The 24,778-nt window shown below is 35.4% G+C and overlaps 1 protein-coding gene across 1 annotated transcript in view; it reads left to right on the top strand.

The window, feature by feature from the left end:
• mmp11b (matrix metallopeptidase 11b) overlaps positions 1-24,246 on the top strand; it is a 43,572-nt gene extending 19,326 nt beyond the window's left edge. The window contains exons 2-8 of the mRNA XM_039772111.1: positions 5,769-6,025; positions 8,788-8,931; positions 13,115-13,248; positions 14,864-15,081; positions 16,520-16,724; positions 20,473-20,733; positions 21,871-24,246. Coding sequence (XP_039628045.1) covers positions 5,769-6,025; positions 8,788-8,931; positions 13,115-13,248; positions 14,864-15,081; positions 16,520-16,724; positions 20,473-20,733; positions 21,871-22,001 — 1,350 coding nt within the window. The 3' untranslated portion in view covers positions 22,002-24,246. The remainder of the gene's footprint in view (positions 1-5,768; positions 6,026-8,787; positions 8,932-13,114; positions 13,249-14,863; positions 15,082-16,519; positions 16,725-20,472; positions 20,734-21,870) is intronic.
• Positions 24,247-24,778: the final 532 nt, after the last annotated feature.

Here is a 24,778-nt window from a genome sequence, read left to right on the forward strand (position 1 = left end):
GTGTTTCTTATTTACGTGGCTTGGAAATACTAAATAATCATCACAATTTCTGATTAGTTGATAAGTTTTGATAAGGTAGACTCCATCTGTTGAGATAATCCCTGCTACTTGGTATCTAGTTTTTTGGTTCCTTTCAAACTGCGCTTTTATACAGTTTGCCATTTTTCAGCACAGTTTTTTTTCTATGTTTTTTGTTTTCAGCACTGTGGTGAATATGCTTATTAGGGGCTAGTTAAAAATAGGAAAGTGCTACTACTTGTTGTGCCAACACAAGTAAATAAAGCAAATTCTTGTGAATTATTTATGGGTCTGACGTTTAGCTTCCTCTTAAGGATAGTATTATGGTCTGTTCATTTTTGTAGCACTGCTTCCACCTGCTTTTCTCTCTATTTCTGCATAATTCAAGTAAACCATTAGGCTGTTTTATGTTACACTTGCCCCTGTAATAGATGGCCAGTTTCATATTCCGGCCCTCACCCCCAGGCCGCCAGGAGGAGCTCTCCCGAGAGCATGTACGGGCCCCGAATTCCAGCAGGGCCTCATGGAGTATGTAGTTTTTATGCACAGCCCTGCTGGATACCTTGGGGGCCACTGGGAGTCGCTGTCGGGAGGCCAGTGGACTCTTTTGCGCACTATGACCCGGAAGTTCGTCACAGGAAGAGCGATGGGCTTCCGAGGTGAGGAAAAGCATTGTTTACCCTGACCCGGAAGGAATAAGGACTTGTGGACTGTTGGATTGGGAACACTTCCGGGTTGGGGAATATAAAAGGACTGAGGGAGCTCCCAGACGACGAGCTGAGCTGGGTGGTAGGAGGGCAAAGCGTCTGGGAGTGGAGGATTGTGATTTATTATTGGATTGGTTATTGTTTATTGAGAATAGTGGAGTGGTGGTGCTTTGTGCACTTAATTATTATAATAAATAATAATTATTGGACTTTTACCTGGTGTTTGGCCTGGTGTTTGGCGTGGTACCTGAGGGTTCAAGGGAGCACTAGCGCCCCTACTGCGACACCCCTCAGATTTGCAAATTTGACATTCATGGTTTTGGTTATTCGTAAGTTGGCTGTGAATGATTAAATGGATTGTTGGAGCCTGCAAATAAGGTTGCAGAAACTTGCTGACTTATGACTTAAGCCAAAAATATACAAACAGTACTGAAAATAATTTTCTAACACATAAAATCACAAAATATACAGTGTTATTTAATATTTGTTAGTGTAAGTGTAGGATCTACACCTGCTACCTTCAGATATTTCCTCCCAGCTGGTTCGCACTCTGCACTCTCGTTTTCACTTGCTCTCTCTCGCTCACTTGTACCAGAAACCCACATAGAGCCATCCTTCTCGGCTCTTGTACACTCATGCCCACTTCTTAATTTCCTTTCCCCCAATTTAGTTTTCTCCATTTTTTCTGTTTCTCTCCTTTTTATCTCTGTGGCCAATGCCAGCTGATGCTGTGGACTCACCAAGCCACCAAACGACAATCAACTTATTAGTGTGAGTGCACATGCATGCCGGTGCCAGTTAACCAGCAAAACAAGTAAAAAAAAAAAAACTGGAAGCAATTAATAAATTAAACTACACAAATATTCTGCTGTGACACTACCCATCACAGTTAAGGTGGCCCAAGTATTATTCGCAAATTTTTACATTCGGGAGACTTTCCGCCCCTGACCCTTGCAAATGTGAAGGGGCGAACATATAATCTTTTCAGTGTATGTTGGTCAAAACAAAGTCAAGGTGGATGGAGCCGTCTGTCATGATTTGGAGTCAGAACCATACAAAAATAGACATGAGGCCATTAAAACTCTTCACAAGCCAGGCCAGGTCTCTTATGTGTGTACCTGGATTAGGCCCAATGGACCTTTACTCCTAACTCCACACCCTAACCCTAACCCTAACCCTGCTTCAGCATACACAGCACTAAATGGGTAAAGCTAAACTTAAACCTTGAGATCTTTTTGACATTTAAAAGCTTTTTTCGTTTGTAGAGAAGAATATTAAATAAAGATACTTAAGAATATAGAATAGATGTGCATTTACAAAAACAAAGTGTTTGCATAACCTATAACAACATGCCAACACAAGCCACAACAACAAACCTTATTTGTTACTGAAAGCAGAGTATTTAAATCCCCTTAGGCTGCAGGGGCAAATATCTCAGTGTCAGGTAATAAATTGCAGCCAGACGGACCTTTGCTGTGGAGATGAATGTTGTTCCTCTAGAGGCATTTCAAAAAGACCTTTTTGTTTTTTTCTGCACCCTGGCATTTTGTTCAGACAGTCATGCAACAATCCAGATATAACAATGCAACAGCACTGGGAACTACAGGTCTGAAGAATTTTAGGACTGAAATGAAAAACATTAACTCCATTTAAGTGCACTTGATCAACAATGGCTTCACAAAACCTCTGCTTATCAGCTGGGACGTTTTTATAAAGCTGCTTAAACTCATTCCTCAGCAGGCTAATGTAGAAAGACAGCCATGCACTAGATGTTTGTTTGCAATAATTTATTTTTTATAAAGATATATTTTGGATTTTAAATTCATTTTCAAAACCAAACTCCTTTAAATCATACTTACTTTTAGATTTTGCCAAAATTAAAATTTGATAAACAGATACAATCAATTGCTGCCTAAGAGGTAGCTTTAAGGAAATGAGACCAGCATGTGCCTTACTCTGTATGGAACTTCCAATCCATAAACGTGCCGCCGGCTAGTCCAGCCTTTGTTGCAGTGATGGATTATTGCTGAGATATGTACGTAGTTGTTTTTAAGTCAGTTATGAAGGATGAAAACACTCTGTAACACTACATTATTTTTAATCATTTATTATTTGTTCAGTATTCTTCATTACTTATGACCATTGTGGCTATTAATAAACAGTGATAAAAAGTAATCAGGGTATAAAGTAAGTATGTAATTCAATTCATTCTTATGTAGCACACTTCCATTAATAAGCCAAAAACATTTAACACATTTACAAATATATTACCTGTATAATGAAAGCAATGCAATTAACGCAGCAAAATACCAAGAAGAAATTTTGTAAACACATATACAAAAATATATCGACATTTTAAAAATAAATTAAACCCTTCATCCAGTTAATATTAATAATGGACTAGCCATGGGAAAAAGAAATATACTGTATTTGCCAGCTTGATTTATCTGGGGCCTTTCCCAGCAGTACTAAAAATAAGGTTAGAAAGAACCCTGAACAGGATGCCAGTTACTTGCAGGGCACACACACATGCACAGACCCACAATTTCTCACATTTTGGCCAGTTTACAATTGCCAATTAAACTAACACACGTGTCTTTGGGGATGTGGGAGGAAAACCAGAGTAAGCAGAGGAAAACCCAAACTCCACACAGACAACAAGCAGGCATAGGATTTAAACTCAGGAAGTTGGATTCATTAGTCAGTTGTGCTTAGAGCTGCACCACCTTTAGGCTGATACGAAAAAGGCAAAAACAAAATCTCACTCTATACCAAATCCATCCATCTTTGTCTAAATGATCGCACAGCACCACTCTCTTTTGCTCTCTTAATGCATTATACAAAGCAGCAGAGATAAGAACAAAGAAACAAGAAAGAGCATCTGGTAGCCAGTTCCTCGTTATAACCTCAAACATAATTAGATAGTTTATAATAAATGTTTGGATTTAAACATCATTCAGAAAGCTGCAATACACTACCATCTCCCCCAGCCTCTTTAAGTCCAATTTAGTGCCCATTCCATTAGTAAAGACATTTCCTTTAAATTCTGCAGGGGAAATTGACTGTGATAATTACCGTAAGGTTATCTGGGTCATGTAAAGCCAGGATTGCTGAGGAATGTCAATGGCAAGCACTGCCTCAGCACTTTTGTTCACACTGCAAGTATGTGAATGCAGCATATAATGGGTGAAGTGACTTGATGAGGTTTAAATGCATGCACCACAGGCTAAAAGGGAATGCAGAAGTATGTTAGAATCTTGTTATTAATGATATTCTGTTATCATATGAGTACTTTCTTAAATGGACACTAAGCCTGATTTCATGATGACAACCACAGCCATTAAATAATGCGGTGGGTGAAGAGATAAATAAGTAAAGTCATAGAAGAAGATAGCACTTGATATACAGTATGTGCCAAGTTAAGATCTGTAAAACAACAGATGAATGGAAGAACCACAACACTAACGCAGCCAACAGAGACATTCCTATACACAATGGTAGTAGCTCTATTCAGACAGATGGCTCACCTGCATAGGCTCACACTGTTAAGCATAAAAACCTAAAAAGAAAGTAGAAGGGAGATTTTGTTGAGCAGATGAACTGGTTATCATCATGCATGGTTAAGTTTGGTTCATTGCTGTTTAAGGTTAGCTAAGTTGATGATAGAGGAATACAGACAAAATACACTATTCACAGAAAAAAATAAGATGACTGCTATTACTGTAAGAAAAAGGACACTAAGTTTTTGAATTTTCAGGAGTCCGGCCCTGATGCCCAAAATGGAAGATCGCAGCTTTTCATAGTTAGTCTTGGAGAAGCTTTGAGGTTGCTAATACAAATAAAATGGACAAACTTCACCTTGCATAGTTAGTTGGCTTACCAGTAGTTTGCTCATAAAAAGCTCCTCTTCAGAAGTTAGTGATGCACTGAACCACTCGGACATGATAGTATTTGGTCATGCTGTGCATAATTTTGTTACAGTAAGCAATAACATGCCTTTGTTATTGCTCCTTATATATTAAATATTAAAAACAGGTGTATTCAACCAGTGGGAGTTCCACAACGGTACAGTGGTTAGCATTTCTCCTTCACAGATATAGTGTATTGGATTTGAATTCCTCACTTGCTCACTGTTTGTGTAGAGTTTGCACTTTCTGCATATATCTGTGTGGGTTCTCATCTTCGTGCTCTGGTTTTCCTTCAACATCTTAACAAATGTGTGTGTTAGATTAATTGGTGCTCTGCAAATGTGGGAAAATACAGGAGTAGTGCCTGCAATTTTACTGACACTATTAGGGCCAGGCTTCTGTCCCAATGAGTGAAATGCTTTATACAAGTGTGAGACAGTTATATTGTAATGTACACCATTACAGTGACTTTTAAGTAATGTGCAAAACCTTGCTGTCTGTTGGATTATTATACAATTACAATACTGCTAGGATGGAGTTGCATCATCCTGTTGTTGCCTATTTTTAAACTTGGCAAAAGAAATGATTCACTCTATTGTGAACACTCTAAAGGTGAATTATTCTGAATGCTGATGCGTTCAATCAGACAAATTTGGAACTAACAGCATTTTCCGTTTGTGAACACTGTAAGCCTAACCTGCTTTATTCACGTTAATGCGTTTAAATGAAAATCACCATCTTACTGACACCTACAAGCTTGTTATTGACAGCAGCAGCTCTTCATTATCCAAGTCAAATGTTCTTGTTTGCTTTTGTTGTTATTTGCTTATTACAATATTTATATACTTTTTTCTTCTCTTCAGCTTCTGTAAAGTTCCTACAAGTTTTATAAACATATAAGTTTATACAAGGTATATCTAATCTAATGTCATTTTACCAAAAGAATCACTGTCACTTCATCAATGGAGATTATACTTATGATTGAGGTAGTGTGAAATGCATATATTATCCAGTGTCATTTCCCATTTAGACTAGAACCATTATTACATTTTGCACAAACTAAATACATACATTTCTGTTTATCTATCTATCTATCTATGATAGACACATATAAACATAACTAAATGTTTCATAGGAATGGTTAAAGAAATCCCATTTATACAAGACGAAAAAAGGACATCGACAACTGCAAACCCAAGAAACTGTGAAAGAAATTTTGAAGAGACATGAGCTCCCTGTGGTTATGAAGCATGGAAACAACTCAGAGTTCTGGAAAAGGCCCCGCTGTGGTGTACCTGACTATACAGAAGGAAATATTATGACCAGTAGACACCGAAATAAGCGCTTTGTGCTATTTGGAGGACGCTGGGAGAAAAATGACTTGACCTACAAGTAAGTGTTTTTACACTGCAAACCAGTCGGTGTTTAGTATTATTTGGCTTATATGTGTAGCATGGTGCCATTTGAGTAAGCATGTACTACAGATGTGATCTTATACAGTATATCCATGCATTATGTGATTTACAACCTGTGACCCTCAATTAAGCACTAAAGTGTTTAAAGTAAATGTTCAGTGTGAAAACTTAATACATAATAAAGAATGACTGGCTGAACCAAAGTATACCATTTCAATGCTAAGCCATCTTTGGAACTTTCAGCTTTGTCACACAGTTCAAAAATATGTTTTTGATGTCTAACAGTGTGTTTCTATAGTACACTGGTATATGAGTGGGTAAGTATACAATATGGCTCTATTTGTGTACAGCCTTGCTCCCAGATTATTGTCTACATCTGTAGAATCCAAAACTAGTTTCTTCTGGGATCAGAGATCATTTTTATGTAATGTGTGGCCCAGTGAATAATGGATTTGTAGGTAGTAGCAGGTAAAAGAGTAGGGACAAGACGCAACAAGGCCCTTAAAAAGAAAGACAGAGAGAGAGAGATGGAAAAGGAAAACCATTCTGACATGGTGGAATACTGTTTGGAGCTGCTTCCTCAGAACTCGAGCAAGCATCTACAAGCAGAAGTGCTCTTATACAGTATATCAACAACATAATTGTACCAAATCACCAATTAATGGCTTTAGATAGGAGCACCCAGGAGCTACAGAATGAGATGTGACCTAAACACAATATGTAATATTCTATAGACCTAGCAGGTTCAAGGCTCTAGTGAAGGTATGGTGGTAAGACAATAGCATTATAGTCCCATACTGACAGAGCAGTAATAGATTGCCCTTTCAAGGAGTTGAGACCATGTTGCAGACATCGCCTAAGAAAGGTCACAGATGTTGGGACACCTGCGGCTACTAAAGTAATTTCTAGACCAATGTGTTTTTTGTGAATTTTAGAATCCTTGGCATTATTTATGGTAGTTACTATGATTGTGTGTCATAACATAGATATAGTACTTTTGAGTTTTGCACCTACATATAGGTTATGTAAAAGATAAATACATAAACCAATTTGAGCTTTCTTTTCTATAAATGTACAAAACTTTTCATTAGACAGGTCAGCCTAGGGGGCAGCACAAGACTGAGGCATAATTACTAAGTGTGTTGAAGTTGTACATTCACACTGTGTCAGTGTGGTTTTTTACTTTGGGTTCCAGTTACTAATATTGCTAGTTCTACATTTGGTTAAGCGTGAGTGTTCACCATTGTTTTCATTAATGCTGAGGTAGGCAATAGCCATTCAGAAAATGGATACTTGTGTCCAGAGCCCCATAGTCAAATGGCATGTTTCAGTGTCACGGTCACTAGTAAATTAAAATATTTTGTTGGCTAGCCATGAACTGCTAGGCCATATTTTTGTTGCTATATGAGGTGATTTATTCTTGAGTAGACCACCCAGAAATTCTCTTTCTTACAGAAAACAACAACTTTGATCCTCTGCCAAAAAAGTGTGAATTTATAGGATGGCGTTGCACCTATATTTAAAGGCCTCCTGTGTTTCAGATGCAGCTAGCACAAACTCATCTGGAGCAATTCAAATTTTAATATGCAAGCTTCAGACAAATAAAGTCATACCAAGAAACCGTTTTTCCATACATTATGGGAGCTTTAAAATTTAAGATTTGCAACTGTTTTTGCCTTCAGTTTAAACAAAGAATTCATAATAATGGCAAAATACTCCAAGTTAGATATTGGAAATATTTACATTATGTGAAGTTATAAAATCTAGCTGGTAACAATGGAAATTTTTCCTTGATAAAACTTGTTTAAATTAAGAATAATATGTGGCGTCAGTGGAAACCCCATCCCTGCTTATCAATTTAAGTAGTTGGATTTGTATAAGGAGATGAGGTGGATATGGGTATAGAGCAAAAGATATGTAAAAGGAAGAACAAAAAACAAGTTTGAACGTAATCCATGAAAAAGTCCAAATACAGAATTAGAGTTTATGCAAATTTTAAATATACACATTTCCAAGGAGCTACATAAAATTAACCAGTCTATTAATCCCCTTAAGAAAAACTGGACAAGTATACTAAAATATTGTACACCGGAAACAAAAAAAACATGTAAATAAGTCTGAATTTGTGATTGTAGACAAATAAAGCCAAAGAAAGACAATCAAAGAACATTAAGTATGCAGTGTACAAGGTAAACAAAGATGGTTATGGGTCAAGAAGGAGTTTAATGCCACACATTTACAGGAAATTCCACTTACATTGGAAACAATGATGTGTATATCCAGTCCAGTAAGGGCCAGTACTATACATTGCTCTCTGCTGCTCAGTGGAATGAACAGCTTCCATGGGGGCTTCTGGCTCTTTAATACTCCACCCAATAAAAATTGATAAATAAATACCTAAAGTAAAGAAAACAGTCTACAAACAGTGTTTGTATGTGTACATGCCTGCATGTATTTCAGGAAGTCTAGTTATGGCTTCTGACTTTACAAAGATCTGGCATTTACTCAGATGGGGTGCACACATACAACAGACTCAGAAAGAGTTAAAATGTGTACAGATGAACCAGAATAATGACAGAGCATCAGAACATTTCAGCCTGAAACAAAAAAAAAACACCTTGCTTTTAATATTCTACCTATGATGAGCTAGACATACAAATACGGAGTAGACTACTTCTGATGCTTTTCCACAAAAGTGGAATTTCTAAAAATATATATGTTTTCTTTTTTCACTGATAGAATTGTGCGTTTTCCATGGCAAATGAACCCAGGAAAGGTTCGACATACCATAACAGAGGCCTTGAAGGTTTGGAGCGATGTTACTCCACTAACCTTCAGAGAAATTCATGAAGGAAGAGCAGACATAATTATTGACTTCACAAGGTATAGTATCCTAAGCAGTTATATTTATATTAGTGACTAATATGTGTTAAAAAATGATGAAGTCATGTTACAAGATAAAAGAAGAAATTTACTTGTTTAAAATTGTTGTAAAGATAAAATGACATGTTAGAGGATAGTAATATTCATTAAATAAACAAATTACAATATTTACCATATACAGATATGTTTTGAAGGTCTTTGGAAAGCATTCACTAACTCATCATTAAATTTAATAATTTAATAATCGATTCATTAATCAGTATCTTTTTTTATGTTTCCTCCCACAGTCCAAAGACATGCAGGTTAGGTGCATTGGCGATCCTAAATTGTCCCTAGTGTGTGCTTGGTGTGTGTGTGTGTGTGTGTGTCCTCTTCCTGAGATTTGTTCCTGCCTTGTGCCCTGTGTTGGCTGGGATTGGCTCCAGCAGACCCCTGTGACCCTGTGTTAGGATATAGCGGGTTGGATAATGGATGGATGGATGGATGGATATCTTTTTTTATTCTAAGAACTTACAACAAATGGAAACTACTTGAAGTCAGCAGTTACTTCATGTTCTTTAAAAAAAGGGTAAAAGCAAACAACACCTTAAAATGTTAAGTTCTTTAGTATTTCATTATTTCTTTCTTATTGAGCACATTTCAAATTAGCTGGGGTCTTGCTTCAAAAACCAATTAAAGATCTTGCCTTTTTATATGACAGACATGACAAAAATATACTTAACTAATTGCCAAAACACCAAGCTGTCTAATCTGGCAACATTTCATAGTCTAAGGAATTCAATTAGAATTAGCCAAATGCCACATATGGATTTCCAATTGTTAAAACATATCAACTTTGCTGCACCATCAATGGGCATCAACTCACTACATTATGCTTTTAACTGTATGTACAGAGTACAGTCAGTGAGGGGGTGGGTATGAATATTGTAACAGCACATCAAAAACAGGAGAAGTCGTGATGATACCCCATTTACCGTAGTGTAAATATAAGTAATTATTTTAGTGTGTACATCAGAAAAATATTGGAGAGATCAAGATAAACTCTGACTATGAGGCTAACGTAATGTAATAGAAATGTAATACGAGAATCCAACAGATACTTTAACTACACTCTTTAATAATCAGAATATATGCTCTTTACAAATTCCTTTGTTGTGTGTCCACCCCAAGAGATACTCATTTATTATAATATTATATATATTAGAAATAATAACCATATAAGGTACATATAAAATTATTATCACTGGCTTACCTTCTCTGATTTAAAATATTAATTTATTTGTTTAGATAGATAGATAGATACTTTATTAATCCGTTTATAGGTAATATAAAAAAAATAAATGTTTCAGTAAAATTGTGGGTGGGTGTATTCATTTAACAGTTTGTTTTCATTCTTTATGGGTTTTAATAGGACATAATGTCCTCATTTCAGGAGACACCATCAAGAAATAAACTATGGCCATGGATTTTTATGTCCGAGCCTTATTTTTTTCTATTCATCCATGTCGTGCTGTTGTTTTTCTGTCACTCCCTTTTGTATGGCCTATTGAAACCTCTTTAATATCTGCAGTTTCATTAACACCTGGCCAGCTGCATGTCAGACAGAAGAAAACAATAAAAAATGTACATTTAATAGAAAAGGTATGCTTTTAATCTATAGAAATATCCCCACACATAAAAACTATGATTAAACTTTCTAGGCTATGACTCTCTTTGTTTCTGTTCAGGCTGTTGCTGGCTGATAGGTGTGAGATGCTGTTTAATTTGATCCCCTGCTCATGCAACTCAGGCTCAGGCATGCCCACGTGATGCATCATACGCAGAGAATATGAGCTGGTCACTATCCTTTAAGAAGTTAATCCCGGCTATGGGATGCAAGCTAGTATCACTTACATTCACAAGTATAGTCTTTTTCTCCCCATTATTTACACATCTAAAACTTTCCTGGCCTGTGTAACAGAATCGCTTAGGCAGTATACATATCCCCAGGGCACTGTTCATTACTTTGTTTTGCCTTGAATTGTTTCCACATGCTTTTTGTTTGCTAAATGTTTGCACTTTGCCTGACTGCAGTATCTCCTTCTGAAGAGCAAAAGCACAGCATGAGATGATTAGTTTTCCCTTATTTTACCCTTCTATAATGATTTTGTGGTTTTCATGCCTACTGTAGCATCTGCATGTAAATCCATGATGAAGGCAAGGATTTAGCCATTTTTAATTTTGTAAAAGTGAGTAAATTCATGCCACACTGTTCTCTAATTGGCCTTGTTTTTTTATGCATCTTATTACTATGCATTGCAATCGTCCAAAAGCCCAATCCCCTTCTAAAACTGGTAAAGCCTTACTTATACAGTATGTGATAAGAGAACATGAGGAACCTTTTTCTCATGCATGATTAGAAAAATTCTATTACAACCTGAAAATAAATAACAATACTTACACTGTTCCAAATCATGCAGACATAGGTTCTTTTGTCTAATCTAAACGTGACTGAAAACACAGCGACCTTATGCAGTTATAACAGCCTAACAGTGATATCTCAAGGCAAGGGCAAAACACGGAACTGTTAATAGAAATAATGCACCTTTTATGTCTGAGGAATCCTTCGATCATTTCTTTGGAAAAAATTAACTTTCTGTCTTAGAATATGAGGGAACATGTTAGTGCATGCTTAATGGGATGTGACAAAACTCCTAACACTGTAAGTTTGGCATACATAATGCTACACAGAACAGCCAAATGCTGGTGATAAGCAAGCCAACATTGATTATTAACTTATGGATGGCATGGTATACCATTGCTGTATGTGCTAACCACACACCTAAAAGGACATAACATTAGTTTGTCACCAGGTGGTTTTATGCCAGGAAAATAAATGACTTAACTTATCTAAATAGTTTAATGAAAATAGCTGGTAATACTTTTTGAAATACAATGAATAGGCATAATATTATTAATATTCTACTACTAAATGTTAATCTGCACCCACATAAGCACATACACTGAATAAGCACTTTAGTGTGGCTAATTGTCTCCAACTATATACCACAACAGCATTTAGGTGGAGCTGTACAATGGCGAAAGCAATGGGTACTGCCCCCTAGCAAGTCCCGAATATTAATGCCTAACAAAGGGGTTTCTCATCTGACTCAAAAGTCACAGACTTATTATTTTACCTACTGGCTTCATATAGTATGTGAATTAGTTTGTCTTTAATTTTACAGCCAAAACTAGCTCACAACATGCAACTAAATATAGTTCTTAACCTAAAATGCTTATCTTTTAGATTTAAAAGACAGATGTCTGAGAAACCCCTTGCAGACTTATTTAGAACATGTAAACGTTATACAGACAGTAAGTAACCAGACCAGCAATCAAGCTAATAATGTCCATGGAGCTAGAAAGACGAACTAACCACTGCATTATCATATCACCACTTTCTGTTAACAGTTAAGAAAGAGATGAATAGCAAGATGAAAAGTATAAAAATAAATCTATTTCCTTGGTAATACAGTATTCTTATGCATGAAAAATATAAGGTTGAAAGCAAGTAGCATTTTCAGTACGTATTCAAAATTGCATTAAATGGAAGCAAACTTTTATTCTTCGTCAGAAGACGAATTCGAAAACATGGAATATCCATTATATTAGCAGTTAAAACTGTCTTCAGAACAATGCTGCAACTACCTCGGTGAAACTGAATGCAATTTCATCTGTGCATGTTAAGGAACAGCATAGAAAATTAGCTAGTATGGGAGCATTGCATCTCACTGTGCTTTAGACCATATTTTGTTGCTGATGTGTCCTTTGAGTAAAGAAATTAATCTGGGTTCAAAAAACGTAATCAGAACTGCCCTTGATTTGATAAATATGAGTGTGTGTTTGTGAGTGTGTCATGGATTGTACTGCCACCACATCTATATGGGGTTACTGCCCTGCACCTATTGCTGTCATGACAGATTTCAGCCCTCATTTGATTCTGTGCTTCTGATAATGGGTGGAGTCTACCTTTATTTTATTAATGTGTTTATTGGTATCATTGCCAAACGTAATACATGACTATAATCTTAACTAATGGAAATTTTCATTCCATTTTGAAAATGTTGGCCTTCATACTAAAATTGGAAGTAAAACTTTGAAAAAATGGTCACTTCGCCAGTTTTAAATGCAGTTTTTGTGCTAGGTACTGGCATGGAGACAATCTTCCATTTGATGGACCTGGAGGAATTCTGGCACATGCTTTCTTCCCAAAAACCCACCGTGAAGGGGATGTACATTTTGACTATGATGAAACCTGGACAGTTGGAAACAACATAGGTGAGCTGAAGAAATGTGATAAGAATGTTGCTCTATATTTTCACCAAGAAGTATTAGCAGAAGTTAAAAAGTTGTGTTTCTGCTGCCTTATAAAAATTCCAGTAAAGTGAGAGGGAGCGAGTCTAAAATTATTTCTAAGCTGGAATATTAAAGTAGAATATTGATATTTTTTGTGTGAATAGATATTGCTAACAAATATGAAAATCAAGTCCTGCCAGAGTATCTTTTGGAAATTCCTATGGTATGTTATTTAAAAGTGATATCAGGAACCAAAATTGGCCACCTTTCGTAGCTGTTAGACTTGTCATCATCACAAGGTGCCTGAGTAGACTATTAAGAAGTACATCATATTTATCTCAGAGGGTTGTACAGTGATAGGCAGAACATGCAGATAATCTAAAGCATTACTTATCATAGATATGTCTGCAAATAGTTTAGTTTTACACATAATTCAGTATCTGAGAGAAAAAAAAACAGAGTAGTTAAGCTATTTGAGATTTACTGCTATTGGTTTTGGTGTCTGTGGATTGGCTAGAGTGGTGCTAGTTTGTTTGAGCAACTTATTTCTTGGAGTGTCATGAAACACATTTTGTTCCAAAACCTCTAGTTAATTGGATGATCCTTTGCAAGACTTTTAATCTGACCATGACACAAAGCACTTTAATTTGTATTATTTTGTTCACATATTGTTTTTAAGGCTGTGGTTCACTATGAAACCCCCCAGGCTGTCAGACATCTCAACACAAGGTGGCCTTCCCTTGATCTTCCACACTAATAACATGTTAGATCATGATCTCTTGGTCCAGTTTATGGACAGCTCACTTTCTATATCATGTCAAATGATAAGTCACTGCACTGAACTGTGGAACTTGAATTAAATGGATAACTGTGTAACTGTGGCAGTTAATTGTATTGGTATATTGCCTATTTAGATATGTATTATGTTGCATGGTTTTGTCTGTTTGTGCACAGTGCCTTGTCTTGTTTGCCCTATGTGAACACTATTGCACCTAATAATGAGACTGATTGATTGATTGATAGATTGACAGCTGAGGGTGCACAGATTTAGTTCTCGGCCCAATCACTGTTGTTGAGTTTGCATGTTTTCTCTGTAAATATTTTCCAGTAACTACCACATCTTAGAGACATACATGTTAGGTTAACTGGTGAGAGTAAATTGGCCAAGAATGCCTGTCAGTTCTCAGAAAGGGGCAGATGCAGCCAAATGGACTCCAGATGCCAGCAATATCATAACAGAACATGGAAATCAATAAATTTGATGGATGGACTAATGACCCAACTATTCCTTCCATAGCATTTAAGAGTCTGATCATACATACAGTAGATACTTATCTATTATGGAAACCACTAATAAAGATTTTAAGCATGATATATCTTTAAAGAAAACTACAGTAATATTAAAGATTACATTGACAGAAAGTATAAAGTTTTTGTCTTGTGTTTTTGCTTGTCAGGCAACAATTCTACAATGTACTCTCTAAGCAGCAAGTAACAATAACCCTATAGCTTAATATTAAGTATTCAATGAAAGCTATGATGGAGGTAGGTAAGGATGTGAAATTTTAACACTAAGAAACATATTTTCTTGTTGCAGGCACAGACCTCCTACAGGTTGCTGCACATGAGTTTGGGCATGTTCTTGGACTGCAACATTCCCTCGTTCCAGGTGCAGTGATGTCTCCTTTTTACAGCTTCTCCTACCCTCTTGAGCTCAGTGAGGATGACAAGCAAGGAATCCAGTATCTGTATGGACCACCTCGGACCATCACAGATCACCCTAACACAGAGACCAATGAAATCATCAGTGAGGCAGTGAGTAAAAGGCCTAATTTTCACAAATTATCATGAAGCCAGATAAATCCTGGGTGTGCTGCATGAGTGTTTCAGTAAAATGGCAGTCTGGCAGCATTGGCACTTCACAGTGATGTTAAAATTTAATTGAAAGGAGAGCGACTATGACTTTTAAGGAAGTTGATTCAGTGTAACACTTTCTTTTCAAATTCTGTTCCAATATAATTCAACTGCAGAATAGTTGGTCAGATTTACATTTAAAATACCTGCAAGAAAAGCAAGGTGATGAATATTTGATTGTTATTCACCTTTGCCAGAACAGCTATTGAAGTTGTTTTTTATGCTCATTTACAATATAAGGCTTCTGCAGAGGCGGTGACAGGGACTGGAAAGAGGGGGTCAGAAAAAGACAGACTGATGAAAGGCCCAATAAGCTTTTACAAGGGAAAACTTTAATGTGGTAATTTCCTGTAATATTTGTATGACTTAAATTAATCAGTTTTTTTTCCTTTTTAATATTTGTATAGTTAAAATATTCCAGCAATTTGTGAAATAGAAAAATTGCAGATACACTATAACACTTCCAAAGATTAATCTATAATGGACGTTTAAAATTTAAGGTAGCAAAGCAGAGACCTAAAGCTAAATGGGCCGCTAGTCTATTGGAAGACACACACACTCATACAGGGACAGTACAAAGTTGGCAGTCAACTTAATATTCACATCTTTGGAATTTGGGAGAAGAGTGCTTAGAGAAATCTAATGGAGCCACTGGGTCCTCAAAACATAATTGTCATGATTTCTTATTGCTCTGGACTAGTTTTAAGGTTATGAATTATCTTTAACTTTGTTTAATTTTAACTTTTTTTAAAGTATTGTTTATATTCACTTTTTTCACTTTGTTGATAACTTTGTGGTGTTGCGCTGTGCTTAACATCTACAGATACCTTTCCTTTGACATGTTAGGTGCCATCTCATTTAAGGATACTTTCACTTTGTGAGAATATTATCTAAAAATGACAGAAGACATTTTGTAAAAATAAATAATCAAGTAAGTTTTGTTTAAGAAGGTCTATGATCTAGCTGTCTTGACTACAGTTTCTGGTTTTGCCCAGATCTGATGTTTGCTCCATTTTTTTATGATTAAAATGTATGTGTTGAACTCTCTACCTCCCAATATTATAAAACACTCAAGCTACATGACACAGGCCTATTTCATGGCAAAAGATTTTTGAACACAATACTACATATGTTTTTTACCAACAACAGCTCAAATGAAAATTATGGACAGTTAAAATTCAGCAAAGGTAGTGTAACATGGGTGTAACTGATTGTTTCCTTGTGCCATAACAACAGTTTATGAGCTGAAAAGAATGCAATGAAAATATAACCTATTTCTATGCTTGAACCATTTTCACTTCCATAACTGTAAGATTTCCTCTTTTTTACGCTACTGTAGCCAAATGCCTGTGACACTGACTTTGATGCTGTGTCAATGATCCGGGGTGAGCTCTTCTTTTTCAAGTCCCGCTATGTATGGAGAATCAGAAATGGACGTCTACAGGAGGGCTATCCAGCCCTTGCCTCACGTCACTGGCGGGGAATTCCAGAACGCATTGATGCTGCTTTTGAAGACTGGTCGGGGAATATCTGGTTCTTTGAAGGTTGGTGTGCTTAGTCTTATTCTGTAGATGTCATTGGGGGCAAGATCAGACAAGCTGTCCCACAGTCAGTTCAAACCCTGGCATCAATGCTCGAGGATCCAAATAAGCTCTTAATAAAACATTTTTACGTACATCTCAGAGATATAAACCACAAATCACAATACTATAGCATTTTTGTCTTTAATTTAAACAGAAAGTCGATGCTTGCCAAGAATTTATTACTTTGCTTGAGCATTTTAATTTTCCTCATGGAAAATGCAACTAATTTGCACCTGTCAAAACTTCTAACACCTTCTAGTTTTTAGCCCAAAATTTGTATTTTTCTTGTGCAACAGTAAATTATAATAGGTGCGTGTAAGTAGATATTTATGTATTAAAACTGTCTTTATGCACCTTTAATATCAAAAATAGTAGGTTTGTACTTTCTAATGAGACTTAATGCTCTACTAGGAATGCTTTCAAATCCATATTTAATAAACAAACAAAAATGTAATTCCTCTTTAGCAAGGGGCATTAAAGCAGCTGGAGAGCCTTACCAAATTCAATGTATAATTTTTTTTTTCATTTAAGCAGAGAGCAGATAATCTGGGAGCCATGCCAGGAAGATAAAATTTGGATTGCTGTGGTTTAGAAGTGGTTTTACTGTAGTGTATTTGCAGTCAATGACCTTTAAAGGAAATGCCATAATGGAAAAATCAGAACAATTAGCCAACACTCTGACCCTTTTCCTTCCTCCACACAAAGTGATTGCATGCATGTATACAGAAAAAAAAATCAATTTTACTTTATACTGTATAAAGTTTGGATTCCAAACTCTTGTTCTGTCAAATTATTAGACATCCATTATGCATGAAGTGGAACTACTAAACCCCTAAGGTAGTCTAGCTCTGTAAATGATTTGCATTTGCCCCAAAAAGTATTTAAATTTGTTATCTTACTGTTTGTTTTCAAGCACCCGTATTAGGTGCTTGCTTCAGAACCAAAGAGTTTTGAATCCTATGAGGAGCACACGAGACAACTGATGAGTTTTAATCATATCCTGGGCATAGTCTGTGAAGAACTTGCATTTTTTTCCCCATGCCTGTTTGTGTAGAATTTTTGTTGCAGCTCTCTTTTTTAAGTAAACATAAAACCAAAGATTTTTGTCATTATTCTGTTAATTCATTTTCTCAACTTGTAACAAGGTCATTGGTTTATTTCAACATTAAGAAATGCAATGTGAAAGTCAACCTCATTATATTAAGTCACTCTCACACACACTAGACCATCCCCAAATGAGGCACCAACCTTTTACAAGGTAGGCAAACTCATGTACGTTTATAGGGTCAAATTTAAAGATACCCACGATACTAATAAGGTTTTCCTTGGGATGTAAGAGGAAATAGTAGTACCAAAACAAAAATTCATGGTTTCAAAATTCACACAGAGACCAATCAAATAAGACAAAGTATCCCTTGAGCTGATGTAGCAGTGCCAACCAGTGGCACTTTTTTTTCCTTAATGTGGTAAAGCTCAAGATCTCCTTTTACATCACTTGGAGCATTCAGGAGTTTCTGAGCACTTATGCTTTTCTGCCTGAGCAGGTACTCTTTAATGGCTGGGGGGCTCTCTTCTGACCTTGTCTGATACTACCTTTATCCAGCTGCTACTAATTACTGATGGGCATGATAAGACCTGAAAGGGGATGTTACAAGTCCGTCAGTCAGCTTCCCAAAAAATAAGCCTCCTCTGGCGTTTTTTGTCATTACCCAGTGTTGAAAAAGTGTGATTTGTCATATTTTACTTAACAGCTAACAGGTTTTCTTTTCTTCCCATTCTATACCAAGTATAACAGTTATTGTACTACACCTTGTCTTTCAAAAATATTAATAAGACTTACAAATATGCACCATATTTAAAAGTAAAAGTACAAATGAGTGACATGTATTATTCTATCTCACCTCAAAGACATCCTGTAAGCCTGGAAGTTAAACTGAAAGTATATACTGTAGCTTTCTTTTTCTTTTACATGACTAATACATTTTCTGAAACTAAAACTTAAAATTGCATTCAGTTCAATTCCTTTTCAATTATGTGGGACTTACTTCAGTCAAGATAGTTTTTTCATCTCCCAATGTATCCGGTTTGACTTCTGTGGTTTACTTTTTCTTTTTTAAAACTCCAGATAAATGTAAATTCACCTCTGCAAGTGTATTGTGTATAAGAAAGAACATAAACTTGTCTTTAAGTTAAGAAATCATACAATGTATGATTCGAATGTAAGCTTCACATAGAAAGAAGGCTGCAATTTTACATCTGATTGTTAGGATAGGGTTTTCAAAATGACTCTGCAGTACAAAAGAATACATCAACTGCAGTTGAAACATTTTTTTATTAAAAAGACACCATGAAAAATGCTTCCTACAACAAAAGAATAAAGTCTTCAAAACTGATAATTATAACCAAGAAATTTCTATTACTATGTACAAAATAAATCTGCTTAGAAACAGAAAATAGAAACATCATCCATTCACACATTTTAAACCTTTCAGCCCAAGCACGAATGATGGGTAGTAAGCACAAGCACTGATATCTCATTCTAGGCAGGCTCCAGACTTGTGATAAGTAATAGACTCCAGTTCCTAGTACAACTAACTAGGAAAAGGCATGTATAAAAAAATAGATGGATATATACAGTGGTGTGAAAAACTATTTGCCCCCTTCCTGGTTTCTAATTCTTTTGCATGTTTGTCACACAAAATGTTTCTGATCATCAAACACATTTAACCATTAGTCAAATATAACACAAGTAAACACAAAATGCAGTTTTTAAATGATGGTTTTTATTATTTAGGGAGAAAAAAAATCCAATGAATAGTTTTTCACACCACTGTATATGTATATATATATATATATATATATATATATATATATATATATATATATATATATATATATATATATATATATATATATATATGGAATGAATGTAAGAAAATACCACTGTCATCTTCAAGATTGTTATTGTTGTAAATAGACTCCATTATAAATCAAACTCTAAAATAACTTTAAAGCTGTTCGTGCATCCATTTTCTGGATCTGTTTTTGTGTTTTTGGGGTGGTAGAAAGCCTGAGGCTGTCCTGGCAACATTCAGTGCAAGATAGAGACCGCTCATGAAAGGCTCTGACAATTGTCCTCGATTGACCAAGGAGTAACACGCACACACACACACACTTGGTGGGTTTCAAAGATACTACCATGTAAAAAGCTGGCTTGTGCCACCAGAAAGGTTGAAAAACACTAATATACAGGTCACCAAGATATCCCAGTCCATGCTCTAGCAAACCTACACCAAGCTAATCTGAAATTATTAAGTAACCTGATATAAATATCTTTGGGATTTTTATTGATAACAGTACTCAAATGTCCACATGAAATACAGCCAGCACTTGTTTATAGTGTACCTTACATTACTGTGGTCAGGATGATCACTACACTTAATAAGCAGACCTACGTTGCCAGTAATAAAGGCTGTACTAGCATTTATAGACTCTTATCCTTTCTTGCTGTTGAGGATTATTTTCGTAAAAGGAGGACATTTATGTGTGTGCTACAAGGAGCTGAAAACAGTTGCAGAAGAACAGTTGTGGAAGTAAATATTCTATGCCTCCAATAATTCTGTTAATGTTATATATTCCCCGTAACCACCTAAAAGCCATTGTTAACTGAACTTGTCTACAATATTTGAACTCTTTTATTTGTTTATAGGTCAGAGCTACTGGATATTTGATGGAGAACGGCAGATCTCTGGTCCAGACCCTGTGCAGAACTTAGGGCTACCTGTCACTGATGTTCAAGCAGCATTAATGTGGGGTCCTGAAAAAAACAAAAAGATATACTTCTTCAAAGGTGGCAACTATTGGCGCTTCAATCCCATATCTAATAGAGTGGATGTGGTGTACCCTCGCAACATACTGGACTGGAGAGGAATCCCAACAGACATTGATGCAGCTTTTCAGGACAGTTATGGTAATTACTTAACTTATACTTTATTATTGCATAACATCCCAAACCTAGTTACTACAATTTTTATTTGTTTCAAATTCACCTTGTGTAAGTTGAGTGTGAGTGTTTCTTTCTAGTTTTTTATTTTTGAAATTATTGATTATCCACATGTATTATACAAGATTCAAGTATTGAAATCAGTAAAATTCATGGGAAAACAATACATTTTTATTATAAAGAGGAAACAGAAAAAGCCCCCAGTGATGCCTGCTCTTCAAACCATAAACCCTCATGAATAAAGACAAGAGATCAACGAGATGGTTGAAATAAAGATAAACAGCAAGAAAAATATACAGGGAAAGGGTGTTAGTAGTATCATACTTTCACAGGTGCAATCCAGTTTTTGATATTGTTAATAAAAGTTTGCCTGATTTTCATTGCGTAATATTCAGGAATAATATTTCAGGTGAATCTCATAATCAGGTAGAATTTAAGGGGAAAGACTTATAAAAGGCTTTATTCTATAAAACTGGTCTCTTCTCTATTTTCAATCCTGAATAGATAGATAGATAGATAGAGTTTAGAGATTTAGATTTAGTAGAGATTTATTTATTCAGGATTGAAAATAGAGAAGAGACCAGTTTTATAGAGCATGAGAAGGACTGAAAAGATCTAGATGAGTGTGTTGAGGGTGAAGAATAGGTGTTTGGACACTATCTGATCTGAGCAGTCATCTCAACTGTAAACAGAAAAAAAAGAACTAGAAGAGACTACTTAAGTTTTAAGGACTGAAACTTGAAAAGACTCAGCTTGGTGGGGTTGTGCATAAGAGTGAATCCTATGGTCTTGCACCCATTGCTGTCAGGAGATAGGCTCAGGTTCACCTTGAACCTTAACTGGATTAAGCAGGTTTGAGAATGTTATGTTCTTTACCCTGTCACCTCACTTACTAACTTGGAAAGTTAATTTTTCTTGTCCATTGAGCAGATGTCTGTTCCCAGTGTCTGTCAGCCAGTCCAAATAATTTCAGGCTTTCAGACTGCAATGTAAACATTTACCCTAACGTTCAATGATAAACAATATTTGCATTATGTTGCTTTATTTTTAAGAGGACAAAGTGCAAATACTCACGGCCTAAACTTGTCTCTATTTTTGCCACAGGTTACGCCCACTTCCTTCGTGGAAAGTATTACTGGAAATTTGATCCTGTTACAGTAAAAGTGCTGGAAGGATACCCACGTGTGATTGGGCAGGATTTCTTTAATTGCCCTGTAAGGGGTAACAATTACTAGCAAGGACAAAAACACTTTCTTGAGACTGGCAAAAATCAAAGCATGAGACATCATTGTAATGTTTATCATTTTTATAAAAATGAGCATTTTGGTGCTAATTTTGAAGTATGACCTGAACTGAAACCACCTCTATAATCTGGAACATTTCTTTAAGCACAGTGTGCTAACAATTCCAGATGACTGTGTGATCTTAGCAGTGTATGCAGAAAATGTGGCTATATAGCTAACTAATCCTTTTTTTTAACATTGTTATTTTATCTAAAAAGTACATCTTTCTCAATCCCAAAACAAATGAATTTTCTATAACACCAAGTTCAGTTTCATTGAATGGCACAGGAAAAAAATCTACAGAATTCCAATGCAATCCCTTTGTAAAGTTACCTGTTATGTTTCATATTTCACAGCAAAAGCACATTTTATAGATAAGATAGAAAAGCTTACAATTTTAATAATTTACCCTAAGTATTCAGTGTTTGTTTGAGAGAAAGATACCCTAGCATGCAAGTATGCATTCTCATCTAAGATCAGATAACTGCTTAAAAATAGGGTGCAGTAAAAAATGGTGAAGTTGTCCAGATAACGAAACAAAACATCTCAATTTGAATATGCAAACATTAGCTAGACAAATTTTGAAAAAATACTATAGTGACATGTACTGTACATATTAAGCAATAATCAATTTAAAGTCTGTTTGCAGTAATCCTATAAATAACACTAGTACTCTTTCCTTTATCAAGCAAACTGGTTAATTTGCTTCATATCTGAAATAGAGTAAGAAAAATGCTGTGGAACTTAATCATTAAAGTTATCTGCTTTTTGAGGTTCTGTTTTGTGGATTCAGCTCTGTTATACTGAAATACAGGTGAAAATAGTGCATTGAAGGGTGAAATGAAATCATTTTACACCCCAGTTAATTACGAAAAGGAAACTTTTAACTTCAGTTCATTACAATTTCTTTAATGAGTAATTATTGTCACTGTAATTATTATTCAATTATAATAGGATTAAAGGGTCATTATTTTTACATATACAGAGTAGAAAGAAATTAACAAAGTGTTACAAAAAGTATCATATGGGCCGGACTTACAATCAGATGAGAGCATTTAGTCTTTACAGCTGTTTCTTCCACTTTCTAGGACTATGCCATGAAAGAAATTTCAGGATGCCTGGGCTGAAATGAAGCTGTTCAGCAGTCAACTGTCTTAGAATTGAACACTTTTAAAGCACTGCTTTTGTGAAGGGGTGAGGCCACAATCTATAAAGAAATACAGAAAATAATGTTAAATAATGTGCACTGCACCTCATTACCACATGGTATTTTTGTATTTATACTTTATTTTTTCATACATACTTCAGAACAGTTCTATACATCCCTTAAGGAATACTAACAGGGCAACAACTTCTGAATATGAGCTGTTTAATAAATCTCTCCCTATTTTTTCAGGTTTATTCATTTTTACTAAATGACTAGTAGAACTGAGAGATAACTAAACTGTTTGTTGAAGATATGACACTGATTTCATAAAAGCAAACAATATCTCACAATATGTTTAGCAGGAAAGTATTTATCATTACTGGAAGAAACAAATACACCCTACTGTGCATAATGTGTATGCGAGCTGGCCACCACTGCAGCCTGTTGTTTGTAGTTTTTGCCTTTGTGAACTGAGCTTATGTCTAAATGTTTCATTTTATTGATGGCATTCTGTCAACTCTGCAGTACTGTACCTTTCCAGTTTTAGTATGGGGACAAGAGAAAAATCCCTGTGTTCTCAGGTCTCATTCAAGGGAGGTTAAATAGGAACCACTCACTTACCCTGACCTCCAGTGTGGAATATTAATATTGTATTACAGTGCTGGACACTGTTGGCATTGTTGTTTTGTTTTTATTTTTTTTTTATATAATGTGACATTAAACAGTATAAATATTATTATGTGCATTGTAGTTACAGCTTCTTTTAGCTGTTTTAGCAATGTGTAATTGACATGTAGCACCAATGAAATACATTATCCTTGTCATTTTTAAATGCTGTGTTTTTTGCTCAGGCTCTTGGTACTTTGGTATCTAATCAAAATAAACACCCTGCCCGAATTAAAAATAATTAAAATCTCTTTATTTGGGCAACAAAATCCAATTTTTACTGTATGTTCTTCTCCTGGAGCAACATATTTACTATGTAAATATACACCTCTATATGAATTTTGTACAATATTTTTGTTACTAATAAACTGGTAATTTTGTGTTCTACAGTCAATGTGTTTTATTTATTAAAATTCAGCTTTCACTTTAAACTCCATTACATTCTGCTATGAATAGGTTAGTGAAAAATTGAATCATTTTGTGGTACTCTCATCTTCTCTCCCAAAATAAAAAATGGAACCTTTCCATCCTAAAACGTAACAGTGTTAGTCTAGGAGGTTACAGAAAAAAATGTTTGTATCCCGTGATAAGGATACAAACAAGAATATATTCAGAACTAATTCACATAATAGTTAATGCACTTTCTAGTGGAATGACTAATGAGTGGCAGTGATTAGAGTAAGTGTATAAACCAAAATCATACAACTTTAACCTTGCATATAATTTTTTTTTTATTTCAGAAGACAAAAATTGTAATAAAGTAGCAGGTAGCATGATCTTTTTGGTCCAATTATTTTCCATAAACTACATGGACTATGTTTGTGTAAGATAATTTACATTTTTTAGAATACACAAAAATAAATATAAATGAGAGAAAAAATACTTAAAATAAACATGAAGAGTAATAGCTGTGTCA

This window comes from Polypterus senegalus, chromosome 12 (genome assembly GCF_016835505.1).
Source record: "Polypterus senegalus isolate Bchr_013 chromosome 12, ASM1683550v1, whole genome shotgun sequence".
Lineage (NCBI taxonomy): Eukaryota > Metazoa > Chordata > Cladistia > Polypteriformes > Polypteridae > Polypterus > Polypterus senegalus.